Below are 22621 nucleotides of genomic sequence, written 5' to 3'. Positions count from 1 at the left end.
CCTCCCCCGCCTCCTCCGAGCGAGCCCCTTTTTCATATCTATCCCCCCGTATAAACAAACGAGGTCGTCGCGGCGAGAATCGATCGATCGGCGAAGAAACTTTCGCGCGATCATACGATTACCTCATTTTTTATGCAATCGCATCGCACGTGATCCCGAAACGGGGCGCGTCTTAAACGTGAGGGAAGAAGATAATCCTTCCCGCGAGCCGAGCGGCTCCCCGTTGGACGAGACGAGCGTCAAAGTATCTCGGTCCTTCTTTCGCGCATATTATAATACCGTCTCTCAGCGACGAACGCAGCGGAGGAAAACGCCACGCGATTATCGCCGCCTGATACTACGTTTACGCGAGCGTTACTTCTGTAGTAACTTACGATATATCGCTCGTTTACGCGGGGTAAATTATCGTAAGTTACAACGAGAACGTTCCTCCTTTCAATTCAGGCGCGATCGCGCTAATCAGCTGAACGCGATCAGCCATAGCGTGTGGGCGATCTCGTGATTCGCCCGCAACCTGACGAGAGAAAGAGAGAGAGAGAGAGAGAGAGAGAGAGAAAGAAAAATCAACCGAGGGCCGTCGATGATCCCGAGAGAAATGACAAAATCTGCCGTACACGCGTGCCAGGCATGAAAGCTGGACTACTCTCGGCTCCCCGAGTGGTTTGTTGTTGTTCCACGCGCCTCGTAAGTGTTAAATCCTCGAGCGTCCTCCTCCTCTCGTCCTGCCGTTCGCGCGCGGAGGACGAGGAAGTCGGGCAAGGGATTGGCGAGACCGCGGCCTCCGCCGTCCGCCCGGTCCGCCTCGCCGAGGAAATCCTAATCCGTAAAATCCTCAGACAGGTTATGTGAGACCCGTGCGAGTGGATCGCCCGGAGACGCGCAGCCCGAGACGTACGTCGACGAGTTATGGTGCGGTTCCCCGGTCCTCCGTGAGCGTCCCGGTGGCCTAACGATGGAGCGGAACGGTGCCAGGGAGATGGAGGAGCGCCGGTGCATTCGGGACACCGGCAGGGCCCTGAAGAAGTACGGCAGCACAGCCAAGCACGTGACGCGGACCGAGAGCTTGGTGAAGCACACGGTGTGCCCTACGGACACCCTCCAGGGAATAGCGCTTAAATACGGAGTTACGGTATAGTGTCCCATCCACCAGCGTATGTCTCGTAATACGTGCCGTTTTCAGCGACGTTTTGCTTGCTTGAGGCAAAAACATTGCCCACCATAACGTTGACGTTTCTCTGATTGTTACAGACGGAACAAATAAGAAGGATCAATAGATTGTGGGCGTCGGATAGTTTATTTTTACGGGAACATTTGCTTATTCCCGTCAGCATCGACAGCCCCACCTCTGTATGTAATGACGAATTGGTAGCTTCTGAGGAGCATGATGTCCCTCCAAATGTGAGTAAAGTTTGGGAGGAATCATTGGGAGCTTTCCAGCAAAGCGACACAAGTATCGTTTTATCTTTGTTACTCGTTGCCAAAAAAGAAAGATGGAATGATATTTGTGTGGCGACTTGTATCGCTTGCTGGAAAGCTCTCATTAGTGGATCGTTAATTTCTGTCGATAGACACGCCTTACGAATATGTTGTATCTCACAGATTTCTAGTCCTTCTTCGATATCGTCCTCTATTGGTGATGAAAGTTCAGTTAATGATTTCTTAGCTAAGATGGATACTTCGATAGCCAATGCCAAGAAAGAAGTCAAACGCACTCAAGGGAACAGTGAGTAAGTTATTTTCTATGCCTTATATGCATTCAAATTTTATATATTTTCAAGCGCGTGTTTCGTCCGGGAAATACTGGTGATTTAACAAAAATGTGAAAAGCAAGCTTTCACAAGATATAAATGTTTTACCCATAAATTTGTATATTATTCTTGTATATCTAAGCGCAGTACTTTAAGAAAACGTTAAATTTTAAATAATATCCTTATCATTATGAATTATTTGTACAGATTCTGCACTGATGGCAATGACGTTTACGTACAACGACGACGTGGGTCGGCTAAATTGCGAAACTCATTTCCTACCACATCGAATACCTACTCGACGTCCTCCTCTGACACAGTCAGGCCTGTGTCCTCTAGTGATATGCATAACTTTCCAACTGCTGTGGTTATGACGCAAGGAAGAAGAGTAAAAACTTCCTTGCAAAGACTCGAGCAGCAGCAAGACGAGATATTCCAGTTGTAGCGTCTAAGTTTCATTGGACTGTAATGTCATGTGTGTCGACTGTTATTAAAAAGCTTGTAGGAAAGGATGTACTGTATATCAATGCGAATAGGAGGTTGTGCTTCTCACGTCTGACGTTGGTTGATCCAATTGTATTGCAGTTCAATTGAATTAGACTGCATCGCTCTCTCTTTTACGTTAAAAGACCATTCGTATCCCGTAGCTGGTTTAAGTAATATTCTTATACAACGGTTGCACAATCGCTGTATCCCGGTTTTACGATCTTTCTTTTTTCATCGTAATGATATCGCGAAGAATGGATCAACTAACTTTTATACGTAGCGCTAAACCGTTTTACATAACGTTGCTTAGTGGACCATATGTGCCTTGAATGTAAAACTGCGTTATGTAAGGGGTTCTCTTCATGCCCGATTTTATCTAGTTAAATCACATAAAAATTGATGTATGTTCCTTTTTTAAATACTTAATTTTTTTTTCTTTTAGTTCACTACTGTGATGAACCACCTAAAAATTTGGCAAAAAAAACCAAAAACAGCTTTAAGAAAACTAGTTATTATGTAGCGAAAATAAATAGTGCAAAGCTATAAATATAAACAAGATGTAGAATCTACTTATCTGAAACGCGATTTCTTAAACCAATTGTTACATTTGTTATATAACGAAAACATATTTTATTTTCTGTTTTAATAAACCTCATAAAATTTTTTTCACAAACGATAAAAAATATATCATGTATACAATATTTTTCCAATATTAAATATATATAAATGTTATCATTGTTTATAAGAATCCTAGTGAAAATAATCATGTGTAAATTAAAAGAAAGGAGCAAAATGCACCTGATATTAAAATATTATAAATTATTTTCTTTCGATCAGTATCAAATCTTAGCTGGACTAAGCTTTCTACGATTAATATTGAATTAAAGTAATATTATTAGAACACATTTACTTAACGTACTGCAATCAATTTGAATGTATTGTAATCATTGCCAAAGTCAGCGAATTCTTCGTGTGAGATATAATGCAAAAAGTCACACAAAGTCAGAAATTAAAGAGAATTCACTTTAAAATAATGTTACAAACAATATCATTTAATGTCGCAAAGCGATTGAAATTAGAGAAACTAACAATTTAATTTATAATATGAACACTTCCACCTAAAGTCTAAACATAGAGTTACACATTGATATACATTGTACATCAAATCTATATGATATGTCCAAGTTTTGTACATAATCTAAAGAAATCCTGTATTTTACACTGTACATACAGTAAATAGCAGCACTGGTTGACAATGTTGTCTGTAATTAATATCATGCAGTACCATTTCACTGTAAAAAAGACATATATAAGAATGTTGTATAAATTAAGATCTCTGATACATCCTCGCCACTATACATAGACATAATTATAATTAAGATATACATAAGTTGGGAAAAATGTAACTGAACAATGTAAATATAAATTATATTAAATAAAAAAGATCTAATGAGTAACAAAAGTTTGACCCCACACACACACACACACGTGTGTGGATTTTCTATTATTATTCGTCACAAAACAAATGTAATACAAAATTGGAAAGTTGAAGTCTGTTGGACATTCACACGTAAAGGAAAACGGGCTAATTAAGAGCTAATCGCTGTTGACCGTGCGAAAAAAACGGTGTAATAAAAAAATTTATAAATCATTCGAGATAACAAAATTGTCACATCACTTACACAACACAGGAAAAAGATTTCTGTAGAAATATATTTTCATAAATTTTACAGTACTATTTATATTACGGGGAGGTAGTTCTTACAAATATATACAATAATATATAGACAAAACAGGCAATGTACATTATACAGAAATTCTGTCTTTGCTTATTGTCTCAAACTTTCACACAATATATCCACTTTGGAGTTAACTATCCTTATGGGAGGCCTTACATATTTGTCGCAGCAACACTTCAGTTCATTCACAAAGTTGAAAGATCCTAAGCGACTGTTGCAATACGGACAATGTAATTTTCCCTTGGTCCAAGATTCCTTCAAAAAATAATTATTCAGATTCGTATTTCATATACATGTACACGTGTGTTTCTAAAATCTTGATAAGGTATACTTGATCAATGACATCCATAATCCAATCTGGTACATTCTCTGGAGTCATATACGAACAGCAGTCAGATTCGTCCGTCTGACACCCTGACCCTACATCCGTTGCTTGCTGCTTTACCTCGTGGTGGGCATTAAACAAAATAGAATCACCCTTGAAAAGAGATTTACAGCAATGCCTGCACCTCACTTCCATGATAGGAAGGCAGCGGTATAGAGAATACCTGAGGAACAATTTATTATTGTCAATTTCATTGTAATTGATTGATGAGAATGCCTTAAAAAATGTTGGATAAAAAATAATTATATTGCGCTTATATTGCGTTTAATTGCGTTACAAAAGCTATAAGATGACGACAGTTGCTTACCAAAAGTGCGTGCAATGTGAATAGCTCCACTATAATTATCGGTATTTTAATAACAATTATTTTAATAAACTGTTATTATTATCGGAATATACGTTTCTCGAAATTGCGCTTCACATATAAGTAAAATAAAGAAGAAAGTAATGCATATTTGCAGTAAACATCTGGATCAAATTCTATAAATGTTGCTCTTGCATTAGAGTTCCAATAGGAACATAACCTGACCAATACTGAACAGATGGAATGTTGCACTGTGCTCTTTGTGAGAAAACCATTAACCCATCATCTATTATCTATTTATCTACAAGAAGGAAGATAATTTTCAATACGTTTCACACATAAGAAGGTAAAACAAGATATATAATACGGTCACATATATAAAAGAGATTAAAAGATAAAGATATTCTCTTTTAATCCTAATAGGATAGGAAATAAACTCGGGAGGCGATTTTAAACAAACGTGGTATGTATTGCCTGTCTCACTATCGTTGCGACATTAACATGAGAATGATATCCATATATATTACTTTTAATCGAAAGTTTTGCGGAATGCAAGCGACGGGAAAATACACGCCTAATTGTTACAATATATCTTAAACCTAAAGATACAAGATACTTTTATCATTAGAACGATATACACGATATCGCAGATATCGTTTTGTACATATTTAGATAATTTAGAATACGTTCAATCCTCGCCCGCTGGTATCGCGTCCTCTAGCCTCTTGACAAACTTCACACGCAGTTCGGTCACATTGTCATTCTTAAGTTGATCCTGCACGAACCAGCAGGCAATCTCCATCTGCACCATTTCGCAGGCTCCTCTGAGCACGCCGGGCAGTATGTTACAATACTTCAGGTTCGAATAATTATCCGGCAATTCGACGAATTCCGTTAGCGGATTCGTCTCGAAGCACAGGGAGAACTCGTCGCCGCCCGGGCTCCAATTCGTGATCGACGGCGTTATGCCGAGGAATATCTTGAAGCCGCTCTGAATCTTCTCCGCCGTGTCTCTGAAGTCGTAGCATCGGCCGGAGCCGGTGCGCGCCAGAAAATCCTCTATCAAACGTATCCCAATGTTGTATCCCATTCTCTCCAGCTGCTTGTTAACGTCCTCCACGTTTTCATAGTCCTGGAGCAACTGGGCCACGAGTGAGCCGTAAGTCAGGGTGAACAGTTCAGAGTTCTATAACGTGAAAGAGAATGTTGCTTGTAGCTTCAATCTGAGGTCGACGCAAACGTTCCTTGAAATTATAATTATTTATAACAAGACAACCAAGTTTAACAATGTTAGTATCATTGTAATTCTGATGTTTTAAATTAATATTGATTCTCACAGAATGATCAATCACTGGGATTTGCAAAGATATATCTATATTTTAACAATAGAATTATTGATGATTAATGTATGTACATACATGCATCTACTTTTATTATTTGAATATATGTATGTGATATATATATGAAATATACAATATGATACATTTATATGGTGTATATATGGTATATATATATATTTATAACTGTATGTGCACACATCTTTGAAAAAAGGAGATAAAAGGGAAAAATAAATTGATCAATTTAATCCTTTATGTATTAGTCAACGAAAGTCAACGAAAAATTTCAGAAAATGCGTCGTTATAAATTTGAGTAATTTTTATATAAAAATACAAACCAATAATTCTGACTGTTCTAATTTTATAAATCTATCCTATAAAAAAAGATGTGTAATGTTAAAAGATATATCCTATAGAATATATAACATGGTCATAACCTCGAAATTTCGTTCGATACTAATCGCGTATTCGAAACGGACATAAAAATATTAAGCGGACTCTGCTAATGGCGAGCCGATATTACATAAATATTTCATACAAAATAATGCGATACTTGCCACTTTCTTTGCATCGAGTTTCGTTCCCGTTCGTGACATGTTGACAATTGACGACGAACGGCGAACGGCCCTATTGGTGTTGAACCACTATCTATAGTAACTATATATATACTACGTTTACACGAGCGTTATTTCTGTAGTAACTTACGATAATTCACTCGTTTATGGAGTAAATTATCGTAAGTTACTACAAAATCCCGTTTACGGGAAGGAATTATCGTAATAAGTTACTACTTAGAAAATTTCTGAGAAAATATGAAAAATTTTTTCATCAGGGCAATCAAGATATATTCATGTAATCGAATCTTTATGATTCATATACAAGATAATCGATACGCATGATACAACGAAAACTGGTTTGGTTTTTGAAAAATAAATGTTGCAAACTTGACGATTATTTAAATTTCTTTTTTTTATTTATTTAAAAAATAACACATACTTTAGTTTCATTTTACTTCATAACTTTAGTTTCATTTTAATCAATAGAAAATAGACTATAAGAAATAAAGTAAGATACATTGCTGCTTTGTTATTTATTTCTGAGGAAACATATCTCTGATATTCAGTAGCATCCTCAAACGAGTTGCAAACCTCGATACATCAGAAAAAATATATAATGTATATATTTTTTTCTGTAAATATTTCATTTGTTCGACAAGGTTCGCATGTAAAGCTTAACAGAATTAAGGAAAGCGAGAAAGTCGGTTTTGTGCTATTTATTACGATCCTTAACGCGACCATTTCTAAAATTTCAATGCGATTTACTACAAGTGCCTCTAGCTTTACTTTCTATGTGATTGTCCTCGAATATATCTCTAATAATATCGCGCTTCGGCTTTGAATGTGCAGGCAAACCACGATGTAGATTCTCCATTATCTGCATTCTGCTCGTGTTGTGATTCTTGAATCCTTGGCTTAGGAACTCGATATTCTCGTTGTCGTCGATAGCTTTCATCGTGGCCAATAGCTTTTCTTTGTTGAAATTATTTATCTTCTTCTTATCGCTTGCTTGTTTTATCTCCGTCATTTCGCGTTTTGCGCCATTACCCCGCTCAGCCTGAGATTCAGGAACATTGTTGGACAGTGCATCGACATCTGAGGCGTTTAATTTATTCTGGGTTTCTATATTGATGTCATTTTTGTTTGACGTTTCTTCATCACTGTGGCATATCACGCTGGGCGTCTCGTCCGCCTTGGATCCAAGATATTCTTTTTCCAAATTATACACTGGTTGATTCCTGCCATCCGAACGATTTATAGTAGATTCCTCTTCATAAGGTTGCTGTGAGCCCTTCTCGACTTCTTTCTCTTCCGAACTGGGCAAATCTTTCATTTCTTTATATGCATTGTCCGTATCATGATAAACCTTGCCACATGACATGTCAACATACACTGGTTCTTCTAGATATTTTGTTTCTTCCTCTTTTGTGCAATCTTCCTTTTTGATGTCTGTAGAGGAATCGTCTATTCCGTTACTTTCCAAAAGTTGTCGCTTCTCCAGCCACATCTTGTTTGAGTTTGAAGATTGTTGAGGAACTTCTGTACTTTCGATGTTAACATCATCCAGAGTATTATTAGATATTTTCTGTAGCTGTGCATCCTTCAATCTCTCAACAGACTGTTCTGCGATGTCCAAAGTGTTGTATTCCGAATGAGTGACACCATTAAAAGTTTTTTCACTAAATTGCTCTTTGGCGTACTTAGATAAGCTGGTTTGAAAGCCATTGCTTTTATATTCAATGGAAGTATCTCCATTTGTATTTATCGCTCCTTCGGGATCAACGTCAGAACCGCTGTCATAAAGATCGTTGTTCCTACGATGCAATACTTTCGATTTACTCTTGTACTTGTGCTTTTGAAACGTTAAGCCTCTTGCTAGGTGTGTGGTTAATTCTTCTTCCTCGTCGCTGTACTCTGCCTTTTTTATCATATCGTCCAAAGTATCAGAGGTATCATCTGTGCTGTTAATCAATCTGTAACAGATACAACATGAGGATTATAGCACAAAAGTAGAGGATTGATATTAACTATACGAATAAATATGCTACGTAAGAAGATTTAATTATTTATATAATGTTGCTTTACATGATTTCTCAAGAAATATTCTTGTTATATGTATGTATACCTTGCGAACAATTCTCTAGATTTTTTCGGGGTACCGTAAGACTGAATGTAATATTCATTCTCACTCTCTCCATCGTCGGATGAATAATCGAATTCAGCCCTCAGTTCTTTTTGCAATTTTTGTGAATTCTGATTTTTTATTCTACTAAAGAATTTCCTTAATTTGCCACTTTCACTTGGCTCGTTATTTAACTCGTCTCTCTCCAATATTGTTTTATAATCTATCGATGTGACTTTATCATCATCACGCGCTCTCGGTTCCAGATCTTTTGGCCTAAATCTTAAATCATCCATAGAATGAGCACTTTTACGCATGTGCGGTGATCTTTGTAAACGAAACTTTCGTATCTGTTGCAAGCTTGCCATTGTTTCTGACTTTAGATGATCTATTGAACGATCGTGATTAATATTATTCGTTGACTGAGTTATTTTTTCATCGTCATTGAATTCCACTATGTCAAGTGACGGCTGCAATTACATTAGATTTATAGAATCATTGTTAATCCTTAATTATTTTACGCTTAATCACATACAAGTTACTGTACGCTCACCAAATTATCCTTTGGCATATTATTTTCACTCCTTTTACCTCTGCTAGATACTTTAATTGGATTAGAGATGCTGAAATATAGAATATGTATATAAAAAATTGATTTTCTATATTATTGAATGAAAAGATGCGATAAATATGACTTTTGTACCTGACATCTCTGAGATTTGTAAGAGAATGGCTACCTAGATTTTTCTCTTTGCTAGAAATTGGCAATTGACCATTATAATATAATCTCTTTTCTCTATTGTCTAATAAACATTCTAAGCTTTTCAATTTCTCTATCGTCTCTTGTAAATTCTTTTGTGTCTCCTTGTGTTTAGAAATCTCGACATGTAACTGATGCTTCAAGCTCTTAGTTTCGAGGGCAAGTTTTCTGTGTAATAGCTGCAAAAAGGAGATATTTTAGCTAAAGTCATAGGTTCGCATAATTAGTGTGCTTTATTTCTGCTATCTATGTAAATATAAAATCTGTGAGAAGTTTATCTTTAAAAATAAATGTTGGAAATTACCTGTATAGTTTCTTGTTGCTGTTGCATCTTATAATTCATATCGGATAATTGTAACTGCAATTTCTCTCTCTCTTCGAGATTTCGATCTTTACTGAGTTGTAGTAGATGCTTATTTTGTGACTGTGAAAAAAAATTTTGGGAAATTCATACGGACACGCGTTAAAATAAAAAATTCATAGTTTATTACACAAATGCATTAATGAAGAAACTCACATTCGCTGAATAAAGTTCATTTTCTTTTTCTTTTAGCAGGTTGCACGTATCCTTGTGCAATTCCTTCAATTTCTTATATTTCGTTTGAAGTACCCTCAATTCTTCGTGATGTGAATTTATAAGCCTCGGTAGTTCGGCATTTGCGCCTTCATAACGCCTCAATGCAGAATCTTGTCTTTTCTGCAATGCCTTCAATAATCTGTTTTCATTTGCTAGTTCCTGCAAGGAAATTTATTTCATGTTAAACAAATAGCTTTGGTATTAACTACAGATATGTCAATGTATCTTCCACACTTACATTGAGATGATAGTGTGCATCGGCTAATTGATTTTGTAACTGTTTAAAACGAAGCATTTTGGCTGACATTACCCTTTGTCCGAGAGTACTTTTATTACTAGATTTTGGTTCATCCGATAACGATTGCTGTTTCATGCTGTTTCTATATGGCGCACCTATACATATTATATATATGTACGTTATAATTATCGATACAAATTAACGAGTAATAATTATAAAATAACGAGTGTATTTTAACAAGTATGTCTTTATACAAACCAGGCAAGGGATTTAAACATTTTTTGCTCGATAGAAGTAGTGTATTTCTGCAAGGAGATAGTTTTTTGGATTCCAGCGCCGAGTCTTTTGAACAAGGCTTTGTTTTTCTATAATTTACATATACATATCATATATTTAAGAGATATGAAATAAAAGTTTTCTTTTAATCTAAAATACATGTATTAAACTTAACATATCTTATCTCTTTGTCCAATATTACGTCATGATTTATATAGATACTCCCGAAGTTTAATTTACCTAGTGATTGTTCTATGCACATTAAGTTGTACTACTGGTAAGATAGAAGCTTCAGTTTGCATTTTATATTTATACGCAGCGTATTACAACTCGCGTTGTAATTGCGTAGAATCCATCTTTACAGTATCAAATTGTCAGAGAGAACTGTCAAACGCTCATCGCAGGCTAGTCGGCGACCATAATTGTTTCAAATGGTTGTCAAGGTAACATCTGTGCAAGCATTAGTAATCAATGCTTTTCATTAATCTAAAATAAAATAAATTTTAGGACTAAAACATTTTAGATATTAAGATTTTTATTTATTATTTATTGTAACTCAAATTGGATCCATAATAAATACAAAATTGAATTTTAAAATTGAATATATTGTATGCATATTCAATATATCTTAATTAATGGCTTCTTTGTTTTGCCTGAATACATTTCGCAAATAATTTTTATGAATATGTTAATATCATCATATGAGAACGAATTATTTAATAACATTTTCCAGTCAAAATAAAAAAATTTATGTACTAACAGAGAGAGAACCATTCATATTTTATTTACAGTTAAATTATATTTCGAACAATAAATTACATATTTTTCATAAGTTTTGAAATATGTTACAAGTGAAAACATTTGGCAACATCTGGCTGACTTAAGTATGTATATACGTATTACAAATTATCATAAAATAATCTGTATTGTTGTCAATTGGCTGAAATATTCATGAGAATATATGTACACAACGAAGAAGGCTATTTGTAATAAGTTGATTGCAAGCGTAACATTTGTTTATTACTAATGTAATATTAATATGTACACTGACTTTGTAAAACAAATATTGTTGTCTATCTTTAATACTTATATTTTTATGCACAGCTCTGTAATATTTTGTTATCACGAAATTATTTTTGTATATCTCACGTATCTGTCAAATCCTAATTATGAAACAACATTTGTGGCAATTAATTCCTAGAAAAGACTAAGACTTTCATTCAGTGTTATATGATAAATAGTATCTTTACCTAGATCATCCTATCTTTAATTAAACTGTTCAGCTTGACTTTTCTCTTTTTGTTCTTGAGATCTTTTCATGCCTAAATATTGGGTTTCCCACAATTTGTTATACAAAGAATTTGGTACAGATAACAATGACTGGTGTGTGCCCCTCTCGACTAAATTACCCTGATCTAGCACAAGTATATCATCGGCATCCATAACTGTCAACAAACGATGCGCGATCACGATTGAGGTCCGTTTTTCCGTCGCTTTACGCAGAGCGTCAAGTATATTCTGTAAAAAAAAATTATTTATTAAAAGGATGTAATATATTAAAATTATACGACAAAATACAGCATTTCTGAAACTTGCATGTTCCGTAATGGAGTCCAGTGAAGAAGTAGCCTCGTCAAAGATCAATATAGGACTGTTTTTCAAAATTGCTCTGGCAATTGCAACCCTTTGTTTTTCTCCTCCACTTAATTTCAAACCGCGTTCTCCCACAGGTGTATCGTATCCTTGCGGCCATTTCAGTATCGAGTCATGTAGATTTGCCATTCTCGCAGCTTCAAAAACTTCGTCGCGCGATTTTCTCAAATTACCATAGTGCAGATTATAAAATATACTTTCGTGAAAAAGTACCGTATCCTACAATTTCATTTTTAACATATTGTAAAAAGCGCTGGAGTATTTACGCATAAAATAAATTAGCTTTAATTATCAAAAACAAGTAAAGTGTGCAAGTAGAAACCTGCACATTGCTTCCTCATAGTATCCTTGATCACGTACAAAGCTGAGTCTAATCAACCAAATCTTAAAGAATTATATATGAAATAGGGGTAGAAAAGACTAAAAAATATAATAAAATTTGAAATAGATCGTCGAAATATTGCATTTAAAAAAATTTCGGTAAACCTTTTTTTAACAGAAATCGGTAACCCCTTTATTATTAACAATTTTTATTAATTCTATTATATTCTTCAGTCTTTTCTACCCCTATTTCATATATAATTCGTTAAGATTTAGTTGATCAGTTCTGGAGTTATAGAAATTTCTGTAAATTTGGCACAGACATACATACACACATACCGACATTTTTTTTAATGCAATATTGCGACGTTTTAAAACACTTTGAACATATTGACATTAAAAACTCAAAAAACAATCTTTTCTTTGGTTTCTTCTACCCCTATTTTATATATAATTCTTTTAAATTTGGTTGATTAGAGCCAACTTTATACGCAATCAAAGGTTCATATACGAATTTACGAAAACAAAGCTTCCTCTATGAGGAAGCAAAAAAGAAAAAAAAATAGCATAAGGTTTTACCTGTGGCACAATCGAAATGCATTGTCTTAGGTCCTCTAAATCAACATCTTGAATGTTGTGACCATTGATGTAAATATTGCCGCTCTGTGGTTCAAAAAATCTATACAACATTCTCACAATTGTAGTTTTGCTAAAAAGATAAAAGGATATATGAAGTAATTATGTTTATAAATAATAATTATTGAATAATATTAATGAATTTATGATCAGTAACCTGTGTTAAACAATTTATATATACCTAATACCTTACCCACAACCAGATCCTCCAACAATAGCAACCTTCTTGCCACTCGATATAGTGAACGATACATTGTTAAAAATAGGCTTTCCTTCGACATATTGGAAATTTACATTTCTAAATTGAATTTCCGACGAATCTGGCGTCACGTGAAATCTTAGTGCATTTTCTTTTGACTGTTAACACAAACCCGAAGATTACTTTGTTTGCAAGATATAGATTATATGTACATTATATAAATATGAGGATAGATGAGACTCTCAATATACTTCGCATCCAGGTAATCTTACTTTAATTGCAGTGTCCGTTGTCATAAGGGCAAACATAGTTTGCATGTCGATAAAAGCTTGTCTTACTTCTCGATAAACAGAGCCTAGGAAGCCTAAAGGAACTGAGAGTTGGAATAACAAAGCGTTCACCATCACTAAGTCACCGACAGTCATAGTGCCTATATATAAAAGAAATAAAGATATAAGCTTTGATTTTCCTGGAAGTATTCTATAACTTGATAATAACCATTTACGATATTTTGCGCCGCCAGTACCATGATGAGGCTCAGCGCACCGCTGAAAATGGCATTCTGCCCGAAGTTCAACATCGCTAAGCTCGTGCTAGTCTTGAGGGACGATGTTTCGTATTTCTTCAAAGATTGATCGTATCTTTCCGCTTCAAACTTTTCGTTGTTAAAATACTACGGCAGAGAACATATATAATATTTTTTAAATTTCTTTAAAAGGAATTAAAACAAATTTTACATCCTATTACTGACCTTTACTGTTTCGTAATTGATGAGCGAGTCTATCGCTTTGTTGCCTGCTTCATTTTCCGCTTGATTCATACGTATTCTGAATTTGGTGCGCCACTGTGTAACAGTTAATGTGAATGCAGCATAAACGCTCACGCAACCTAACGCTACGGCCGCGTATTCCGGTCCACATTTTATCCCTAATATTGCGCTAACTAATGCTAGCTCAAATATTGTAGGAACAATGTTAAACACCATGGCGTTTAAAACGAAATTGATACCACGGCTACCACGATCGATTGTCTGAAATGGGTACAACGTTTTTTCTAGCTATAGCACACAACTTTTTTATATTGTTGACTAGAAAATAAAAAGTTGTTGAACCCCATATATTACCTTCGATAAAGCACCGGTCTGTCTGCTTAAATGAAAAGCCATATCGAGATTGTGCAGGTGCACAAAAAGGTTTTTCGCTATCTTACGAATAGAGTGCTGTGCGACCTTCGCAAAAACCGCGTTCCTAAGTTCGCTGAAACCGGCTGCTCCAGCCCGTGCTATTCCATCTGCAAAGAAGATTACAGTGGAATTATTTAAAATCACGTATGATTACGAGAATGTTCTCTTGTGCATTAAAATATTAAGATATTCTAAAATAAGACATTAGTATCCGTACATCCAACAAGTAGTGATGTTGCTACGGTCGCGACTGTTGCAGGCGCGGTTGTTAAATCCATCACAGCACTGCCGGACATTGCTGCGGTATGGGCATTTAAAATGTCTATCGCATACTTGAAAATAAATGGCACAAAAACATTTAAGACCTTAGCTCCTACAAGTAAACCCATTGCTATTTTCACTCTTTTCCGGATTTCTGGATCATCCTACAAAAATGTAGTAAATAATATTTGACATCCTGCTTAAGCTATAAGTAATACAATATTGCTTACTTCTGGCCAAATATATCTGAGCATAGCTTTTAACATGTCCGTACTGGTGATCGACGGTTTATCGCGTAAATCAATGGCATCTCTGCTCAAACCAGAGACGCCAGGATGAAAGCAGTTTCTTTTTTGTTGGCCAGGCTTTGCTCCGGTTAGTCCAGTAACAACCGATACAAATTTCACTGGCGGCACGACAGATTTAGATTGCGGCACATTCTTCTTCTTCTGAGCACGATCAATTACATTGCCGCTGCAACACTACAAAATACATAAGATTTTATTTTTATATATAATCGATGTATGCCACAACCACGCTAATTATATACTTATAAACATGTAACAGATGTATTCACATGTATGTTTCATCTAATTGATATTGAAGGAATAATTGAGATGTAAAATCAAATGATAAACTGATCATGTTACTTTCGTTTTGCATAACAAAATATATGATATGATAAATTGTTATGAATTATTACATATGAAGAAATTCGTTACAAATATTTAGCTTTTTTTTAAATTACTAAATATATATATTACACACAATGGATAAGTAAAAAAAAATTACAGAAATACTTTTATCACCCTATTTATTCTATCACAATACTTTGTAAAAACAAAATATCTTACGTTTAATGAAGTTATACATATGTACAAAAAGCATTTTCTGAATATACTTCAAATTTTATTGTACAGATTATTAAAATATTTAATATAGTACAGCTTTTCCTATTTTTTCCATGTGACTAAGTGCCGCATCTAAGATATTAACATACTCCTCCACGAGATTAATCGCGATTGAAAAGCTCGGGCTCTTAAGTTTTAAATTCCTCATATTACTTAAAGCACATGTATACTCTGTTCTCTTCAAGCTCAAGATACTTATTCCTAACTTATTGATTGTACGCCATTCATCTGTGTCAAACGTTTCGCCATATATCTTCAGTTTCCAACGGTCCTTCTCCAATTTTGTACTTACTACAAATAATGTCATTGTCGCGTTATAATTCAGACCGTCGCGAGTAAATGACATACCCTTGTGAAAACTATTGAATGTAACAAAATCTAATTTATTCCTCGAAACGTCAAAACATCTCTGTACGTCAACGACGTCAAATTGGATTTCGTCCAGCGGATTGCACGGAATGAAAAATCCGTAATCGATGTACAACTTGAGACTGTCATGTGCGCCGTAATTAATAAACACTTGCGTTTCCTCGTCAAACGGCTTTAAAGTAACAATCTGATAAAACTGATTTTGATAATTATCAGTGACAGTAGATACTTCAACGGTGGTATTTACGTCGTGATTAAATAAATCTAGGAAGGGCGCGAGAGCCAAATTATTAGGCTGTTTTATGTTAAATATATCCTCTTTGCGTACTTTAGTGTCTATGTATACCGCTCGTGTATTGACAACATAGTACGCCCATTTATATTTTGCAAATGTCATTATCTTTTGCAGATGCATATCGCAATGAGCACAATGGCTTTTATTAATATCCAGGCATTTTACAGTTTTCATTAACAAAGAAAATTCTTGTTGCAATTGATGGGCTTGATAAAAGGGATGCGAGATGAAGCTTGGCAGCATTGCCTTCTCTTTGTTGGAACAAAAATCTGGATTCGTGAAAGACTGCGGCAGTGTTTTCAGATAAAGATACCACTTCGATCTCATTCCTAAATGTGTTTCGTATACGAGAAATGTCGCGAGCATACATTGGGAACTGAAGCTATCAGTGGTATTATACAGGAATACAGTTTTAATATCACTCTGCAACAAGACATCTGTTGTTAACAGTATTCGAAGGGGTAGTTGAATCAGCACTTCGTTACTTTCTATGGGCTTTAATGTTTTTAAGCCTCTGCCTGTTAGAAGAAAATGCTCTGGTATCAAATAACGAATAGACACGCAGTTTTCGCTTAGAAGCCAGGATTTTAAACGTTTCAAAGACTCGTCAGTGTTCTCATTCAATTTTATGAAACTAAGCCTCCTCTTCTGGCGGCGTTTTCTCGACGTTCGCCCCATTGCGTACACGCAGATATTATATCTGTAGAAGCAGTAACAAAAACTTTTATTGCAACCATGTTACCTGTAATAAATCTTCAAATCCAATTATGATTATCGCGTTTTACATATTGTATTACATCTCAACAAAAATAAAATTTGTAATTGTATACTGTAGGCTCTGTGGAAAATCCACGAATATAAGAAAAGCGTACTAAATGAGAGCCAGATGCAGTAAATGATGCGCAAAAGTTCTTTAAATTTTAAAATTACGCCTAATGAAATTTGTGTGTAAAATCTTGAAATATATATAATACTACACAAGACAACTGTAGTATTTGCGTCTGTATTTGTTATTGATTGTCTTACAGATAATAAAATACAAAAAAAATAATAAGATTAAAATAAATGTATACAATATAAAATATTATATATAACATATACATAAATAGCAAATATGCACAGAATACACGTATACATGTTTATGTAATTATATAATTAGTAATTATTGTGTAGGAGCTTGTGTCACCGTGCGACATTTATAAACACAAAATTGTTGGATGTATTACCCTGACGCCGAGAGGAAGGAACACGGGATTACGCCCGGCAATGTGGAATCTACTAGATAATATTAATCGTGTCCTGATTCCGCTGCTGTATGTATTTCTCGTCAAACACCACAGTTTCTTGTTGTGCAGCACCTCGCGCGGTAGACGGCCGTACAGTACGCCTAACATATTTTCCGGTTTTTTTCTTTTTACTGTTTCTTTTCGTTTTATCGTGAAAATGTTAACTGGATACTAAAATAAATGCCATTACGAACCGAAAATATATATACACATTTATCGTGGCGATCCTGTAATCTGATGTAATCATAAAAATCATAACCGCGATACGGATCAGCCGTGAAACATGTGATAAAGCATGATGTATGTACATACATATGATACATATGTACACGGTATAACCAGTGGCCGCGTTCAAGAAACACAACTGTTGAGTGAGCGCTCATTATGATTGGTTCTTATGCTAGTACACGTATATATGAATACTAGTATATTATGAATACCGACCTGTGATTGGTTCATAACATCTTAAAATCGTACTTAAGACGATCTTAAATATAAGATCCGACTATGAATACCGGCCATATGGAGGATTCACACTGCGTCCGATGTTCGACGTACGACGATCCGACATCCAATAGGAAATTTTTGTCTCTAATAATAAATTCTGTTATTGGATGTCGGATCGTCGTACGTCGAACATCGGACGTGATCGGACGCAATGTGAATCCTCCAATTGTGAGTCATAAGAATTGACCAATCACAATCGAATTTGAGGAGAATAATCGACTGTGATTGGTCAATTCTTACGACTCACGATTTTACGACTCGCATTGTAGACCAATGAGTGCGTTGGAACAAGCGAGAGACATTGGGTGCGTTCAGCCGATACTCCGCTAGCCTAGCAATCGTGAGCAGTCGCTCATTTTCGCTCGTTTCCTCTCCTTTAACCCAATGGATTAAAAGGAGAGGAAACGAGCGAAAACGAGCGACTGCTCACGATTGCTAGGCTAGCGGAGTATCGGCTGAACGCACCCATTGGCCGGTATTCATAGTCGAATCTTATATTTAAGTCCGATCTTAAGTACGATCTTAAGATGCCATTAACCAATCACAAGCCGTATTAGCATCTTAAGACATTACTTAAGACGATCTTAAAATAAGAACCAACTATGGCCGGTATTTATAGTTATTTAAGACCGTCTTAAGTTCAATCTTAAGATGGTCTTAAATATAAGAACCGACTGTGAATACCGGCCGTAGGCTACGGTCAACGTGACGCTACAAATGCTTCAAAGCATTCCTCTTCTCTTTTCTTTCAATGAAGAAAGAAGGAGAAGAAGAACACTCCAAAGCATTTTTAGCGTCACGTTGACCGTAGCCATAGTCAGTTCTTATTTTGAGACTGTCTTTCCTTCCACTATGGTGAAACCGGAGGATTGGCCATCTTCAATAACGCTACGGTCGATGCTCATAAGTGTCATATGCGTAACGTAGAGTGTCGTAGAGTGTGACATTCTAGATTCACAATACGATTTGAATAATCGTCAAGCTGTTCACGATATTCCTTTTAATTTAATCCGTCCGACCGATTGGTAAGTGCCTTAATGAGTGCCACGAAAAAAGTTCATTCTTATTTGTGACTATTGCATTGCCGTTAACTTTTACGTGCATGTGGATAACATATTTGACCTATTTTTACATTTCCTGCAAATATTGCAAGAGATTTAATTAGATCTTTTTTCTTTTTTTTTTTTATTGACGTATTATTCAGCCTCTCTTTTTGAATTTGGCTATGAAGATAAGAGACCCACATTTTAAGGAATTTTTGTGGATAAACATAATTTTATGTTGACACAAGAAATTTGTTTAAGGAAATTTTATAAATGTTAGATTAATGTCAATGACTGGTGAAGATTTTTAGGTGCTTTCAGTACAAGTTTTTAACGTAAAATGATATATTTCTTTCTAAATATAGGCGATATGAGCGTCCGAGAAATTTTGGAAAGTTAGGTCAGAAGAGAAAGTTTTAATGATTCACATACCTCTTCTGTTAGTCCTCGAGTATAGGCATGTAGTTTCTAACTACATTATATTTAAATTCATGCCAGTTTAGTATTATGTTTGACAATCTTTATTTCTGTTTTATTTCGGTTTATATTAAATAATTTTGATTACTGTCTTGACAATAGAGAGCAATGAATTTAAGCTAAACCTATGCCTATACTTACATGTCAACAATTCTGATCAATTGTCATAATATTTTTTTAGAATATTATCTACAGTAGTTCGAAAAATAAGCTGGACAATGTCTGCAAATACAGCTGTGTTCAGGATTTGGAAAGGAAGCAGTACCGTGACTACATTTCTATGGAAATCACATAAAACTTTCCAAACTCACAGAACAGTTTGTATTTCTGCGCAAGATAGATTTTACTTTAGTAATGTTAATCAAGCTGAGAACAAGGTGGCAGTGAGTCAAAAGACGGACTGGAATAAAACTATGTCAGAGGCAGAGAAGATCGTTGGATATCCAACATCCTTCTTAAGTTTAAGATGGTTGTTGAGCGACGAGATTGCCAATGTTGCATTGCACTTGAGGAAGCTGGTTGGATCGAATCATCCCGTATTGAAAACAGCAAAGTAAATTATCATAATGATGCTTTCCTAAGAATTAGAAGCTTTATTTGTATATCTTTTTTTCACAACAGGACCATTATTTATAATGGACGTAATACGCAGGCATTTGGTCTCATTTTGCTGTTAATTTCCAAAGCTGCTGGTCACTTGAATGCAAAATCGATAGAAGAGGATAAAGCTGCAGGAGTATTACACAGGTACACTATACATAAAAATTTAAACGCCCACACTGACAATATGAAAAATATATACTAAAGAAAAAACAATGAATTAAATATGTAAACTACATTTCAGTCAAAGGGCATTGGCAGAAATAACAGAGATGATACGCACTAGCAACTTGATACACAGAGGGCTGGTAAACATAAATACAGATACAGGATCTTTGGAATCTTCAGAATTGAACAATATAACTTTCGGCAATAAAATGGCATTGTTGTGTGGTGATTACTTGCTTAGCAATTGTTGCACCGAATTAGCAGCTCTCAAAAATCAGGATGTAAGTGTACTTGCTATTTGTCTTATTTATGCTGTTAATTTATTGCAAGAAAACGGGAATATTGTTTTTAAATTTAAGATGCTTGTAATTAAAAAAAGAAAATCTTTCAGCTTGTATTATTAATATCGTCTGCATTAAGAGATTTGTGTCAAGCAGAATTTGTAGCACGCAGGGATAATCAAAACTTTCCTATACCGTCAATACCACCTGAGGATCGTACAGGCTACGCATTGAAGGAATGGACGCTTTTAAATACTTACGGGGCTGCATCGTTGCTCGGGAAAAGTTGCCAAAGTACATTAAAAATAGCTGGTCATAGCAAAGAAATAGAAGAGAAAGGTTACGAGTTTGGCAAACACTTGGCTTTAGCTTGGCAGGTAACATATCCCTTTCTAAAAAAGGCATGATTTTAATTAAAATATATATTAAGTTTATATAATTTTTGCAATAATTTTGTAAAATACTAATAATATATCTTATTACAATTAAATACTTGGAATAATATTTTGATTTTACTTCTTTTTTATGCCATTATATTTATTTTTTTTGTGTTTTTAAAATAAATATTTTCTTTATTTGTCTAATATTATTTATAAAATTATTTTGCGTAAATATTATTTAATCTAATAAATATACTTGGAACAATACTTTGATTTTGCTTTTTCATGCTATTATATTTATTTTGTTGTGTTTTTTAAGTAAATACTTTATTTGCCTAATATTATTTATACAATTTAAAATATTATTTATAAAATTATTTTGCAATACATTTTTACAGGCTTCCTTGGACTTGGGTTTATGCATCAACAAAGATAAGGGAATTTTACATAATTTGTGTGCAGCTCCAATTATGTTTCACGTTGAACATGACCCATCAATTTTGATAGAGCTCGATAAAGGATTGGAGTCAGTTGAGAATGTCGATTATTTAAAGGTTTTTAAAAAAATTGTTTAATAAAATTTATTTAATAAAATTTGTGAATAATTAAATTAATAGCTCTCTTTATCGTATGTTCAACTGAAGTGTTGATTAATGTTGATTAAATGAATAACGTTCTATGTATATAGGTGCTTGAAATTGTCGCAGCTGGTCCAGGCATTGGATTAACTAAAGAGCTCGTGAAGGAACACTCGCAAAAGGCAATGGAAATCTTAAGTGTGTTTAAGGAAAGTGATGCTAGAAAGGCGTTATCCAATATTATTGTTGCCATAGGTGACTTTTAACAAAAAATGTTCTTTATTGTTTATTTTATTGTTCAGTGAACAATTTTTAAGTTATATATTTTATATATTGTATATATAAACAAAATTATGTAGGAAAAACATTTAAGATGGATTAGGAAAAATTAAAAAGTAAAAGTTAAGTTTATTATATTATAAAATATTTATTATATAAGTCGTATATTATTATAAATATTTAAATGTATTTTTATATGGAAATCAGATATTTTGATATGAAAATGTTGTTCGCTTTTCATATATCTTTTATATATATATATATATATATATATGTATGTATGTATACATGTTAAATTTTTAAATTTTATAATATACTGTAAAAACTGATATTTATTTAAATTTTGTAAATATAGCATTATTTTTTTTAACATCTTTAATTTAAAAAATTTTGGTACTTTATAGACTAGAGAAGACTATTAATAATTTCAGCTTGCAAAGCCAAGGACTTGGTTTGCAATTGTCCTTAAGGTTTCTATAGTGCAACTCTGTAACTCGTTATAAAAGTTGAACAAGGACAGAGCACGCTGTTTGTGCTAATGGCCCTAGCACACTGGACGCGATGAGCGATTAAGGAACTATGAAAATTCTTAATACTACTTTTTCTAAACATTGTACTTTAGGAATCAGTAATAATAGACATAAAGCCCTTTACAGTTATACAAT

General features: G+C 34.5%; 6 protein-coding genes across 10 annotated transcripts; 2 read left to right on the top strand and 4 right to left on the bottom strand.

Annotated features, from left to right (window-relative positions):
- Positions 1–250: 250 nt before the first annotated feature.
- Positions 251–3707, top strand: LOC112452761 (lysM and putative peptidoglycan-binding domain-containing protein 2). Of its 2 annotated transcripts, none has more exons than XM_025013149.1 (5): positions 251–684; positions 837–1129; positions 1249–1398; positions 1600–1723; positions 1956–3707. In XM_025013149.1, the coding sequence occupies exons 2-5, from the start codon at positions 953–955 to the stop codon at positions 2120–2122; spliced, it is 618 nt and encodes a 205-aa protein (XP_024868917.1). In that variant the 5' UTR covers positions 251–684; positions 837–952; the 3' UTR covers positions 2123–3707. The 2 variants fall into 2 exon arrangements, with proteins under 2 accessions (XP_024868917.1, XP_024868916.1); XM_025013148.1 differs by having other exon boundaries at positions 264–684; positions 1600–1727; positions 1956–3705.
- Positions 3708–3928: 221 nt separating this feature from the next.
- LOC112452764 (E3 ubiquitin-protein ligase RNF180-like) lies at positions 3929–4898 on the bottom strand. Its single transcript, XM_025013151.1, has 3 exons — positions 4666–4898; positions 4305–4521; positions 3929–4228 (listed from the first exon to the last, which is right to left on the bottom strand). The coding sequence occupies exons 2-3, from the start codon at positions 4491–4493 to the stop codon at positions 4064–4066; spliced, it is 354 nt and encodes a 117-aa protein (XP_024868919.1). The 5' UTR covers positions 4494–4521; positions 4666–4898; the 3' UTR covers positions 3929–4063.
- Positions 4899–5110: 212 nt separating this feature from the next.
- On the bottom strand, positions 5111–6657 carry LOC112452763 (trafficking protein particle complex subunit 3). Its single transcript, XM_025013150.1, has 2 exons — positions 6557–6657; positions 5111–5848 (listed from the first exon to the last, which is right to left on the bottom strand). The coding sequence occupies exons 1-2, from the start codon at positions 6593–6595 to the stop codon at positions 5351–5353; spliced, it is 537 nt and encodes a 178-aa protein (XP_024868918.1). The 5' UTR covers positions 6596–6657; the 3' UTR covers positions 5111–5350.
- Positions 6658–6858: 201 nt separating this feature from the next.
- Positions 6859–10831, bottom strand: LOC112452755 (lebercilin-like protein). Its single transcript, XM_025013137.1, has 9 exons — positions 10770–10831; positions 10512–10618; positions 10254–10408; positions 9956–10174; positions 9743–9862; positions 9382–9617; positions 9232–9301; positions 8682–9148; positions 6859–8529 (listed from the first exon to the last, which is right to left on the bottom strand). Exons 1-9 carry the CDS (start codon positions 10829–10831, stop codon positions 7308–7310), a joined length of 2658 nt encoding a protein of 885 aa, XP_024868905.1. The 3' UTR covers positions 6859–7307.
- Positions 10832–10833: 2 nt separating this feature from the next.
- Positions 10834–17947, bottom strand: LOC112452756 (ATP-binding cassette sub-family B member 7, mitochondrial-like). 2 transcript variants are annotated; one of them, XM_025013139.1, is made up of 12 exons: positions 17584–17947; positions 15013–15264; positions 14739–14946; positions 14462–14628; positions 14090–14368; positions 13837–14011; positions 13611–13768; positions 13333–13496; positions 13083–13212; positions 12126–12401; positions 11780–12047; positions 10834–11015 (listed from the first exon to the last, which is right to left on the bottom strand). In XM_025013139.1, exons 1-11 carry the CDS (start codon positions 17749–17751, stop codon positions 11796–11798), a joined length of 2229 nt encoding a protein of 742 aa, XP_024868907.1. In that variant the 5' UTR covers positions 17752–17947; the 3' UTR covers positions 10834–11015; positions 11780–11795. The 2 variants fall into 2 exon arrangements, with proteins under 2 accessions (XP_024868907.1, XP_024868906.1); XM_025013138.1 differs by lacking the exon at positions 10834–11015 and having other exon boundaries at positions 11309–12047.
- Positions 17591–22472, top strand: LOC112452758 (decaprenyl-diphosphate synthase subunit 2). 3 transcript variants are annotated; one of them, XM_025013142.1, is made up of 8 exons: positions 17591–17670; positions 19852–20223; positions 20292–20417; positions 20515–20719; positions 20830–21096; positions 21498–21653; positions 21788–21932; positions 22388–22472. In XM_025013142.1, the coding sequence occupies exons 1-8, from the start codon at positions 17624–17626 to the stop codon at positions 22423–22425; spliced, it is 1356 nt and encodes a 451-aa protein (XP_024868910.1). In that variant the 5' UTR covers positions 17591–17623; the 3' UTR covers positions 22426–22472. The 3 variants fall into 3 exon arrangements, with proteins under 3 accessions (XP_024868910.1, XP_024868912.1, XP_024868911.1); XM_025013144.1 differs by lacking the exon at positions 17591–17670 and adding an exon at positions 18957–19175; XM_025013143.1 differs by lacking the exon at positions 17591–17670 and adding an exon at positions 19559–19650.
- Positions 22473–22621: the final 149 nt, after the last annotated feature.

The sequence above is a fragment of the Temnothorax curvispinosus genome, unplaced genomic scaffold (genome assembly GCF_003070985.1).
Source record: "Temnothorax curvispinosus isolate PA1 unplaced genomic scaffold, ASM307098v1 QBEX01003650.1, whole genome shotgun sequence".
In the NCBI taxonomy this organism is placed as follows: domain Eukaryota; kingdom Metazoa; phylum Arthropoda; class Insecta; order Hymenoptera; family Formicidae; genus Temnothorax; species Temnothorax curvispinosus.
This window is presented reverse-complemented; position numbering and strand designations above follow the sequence as displayed.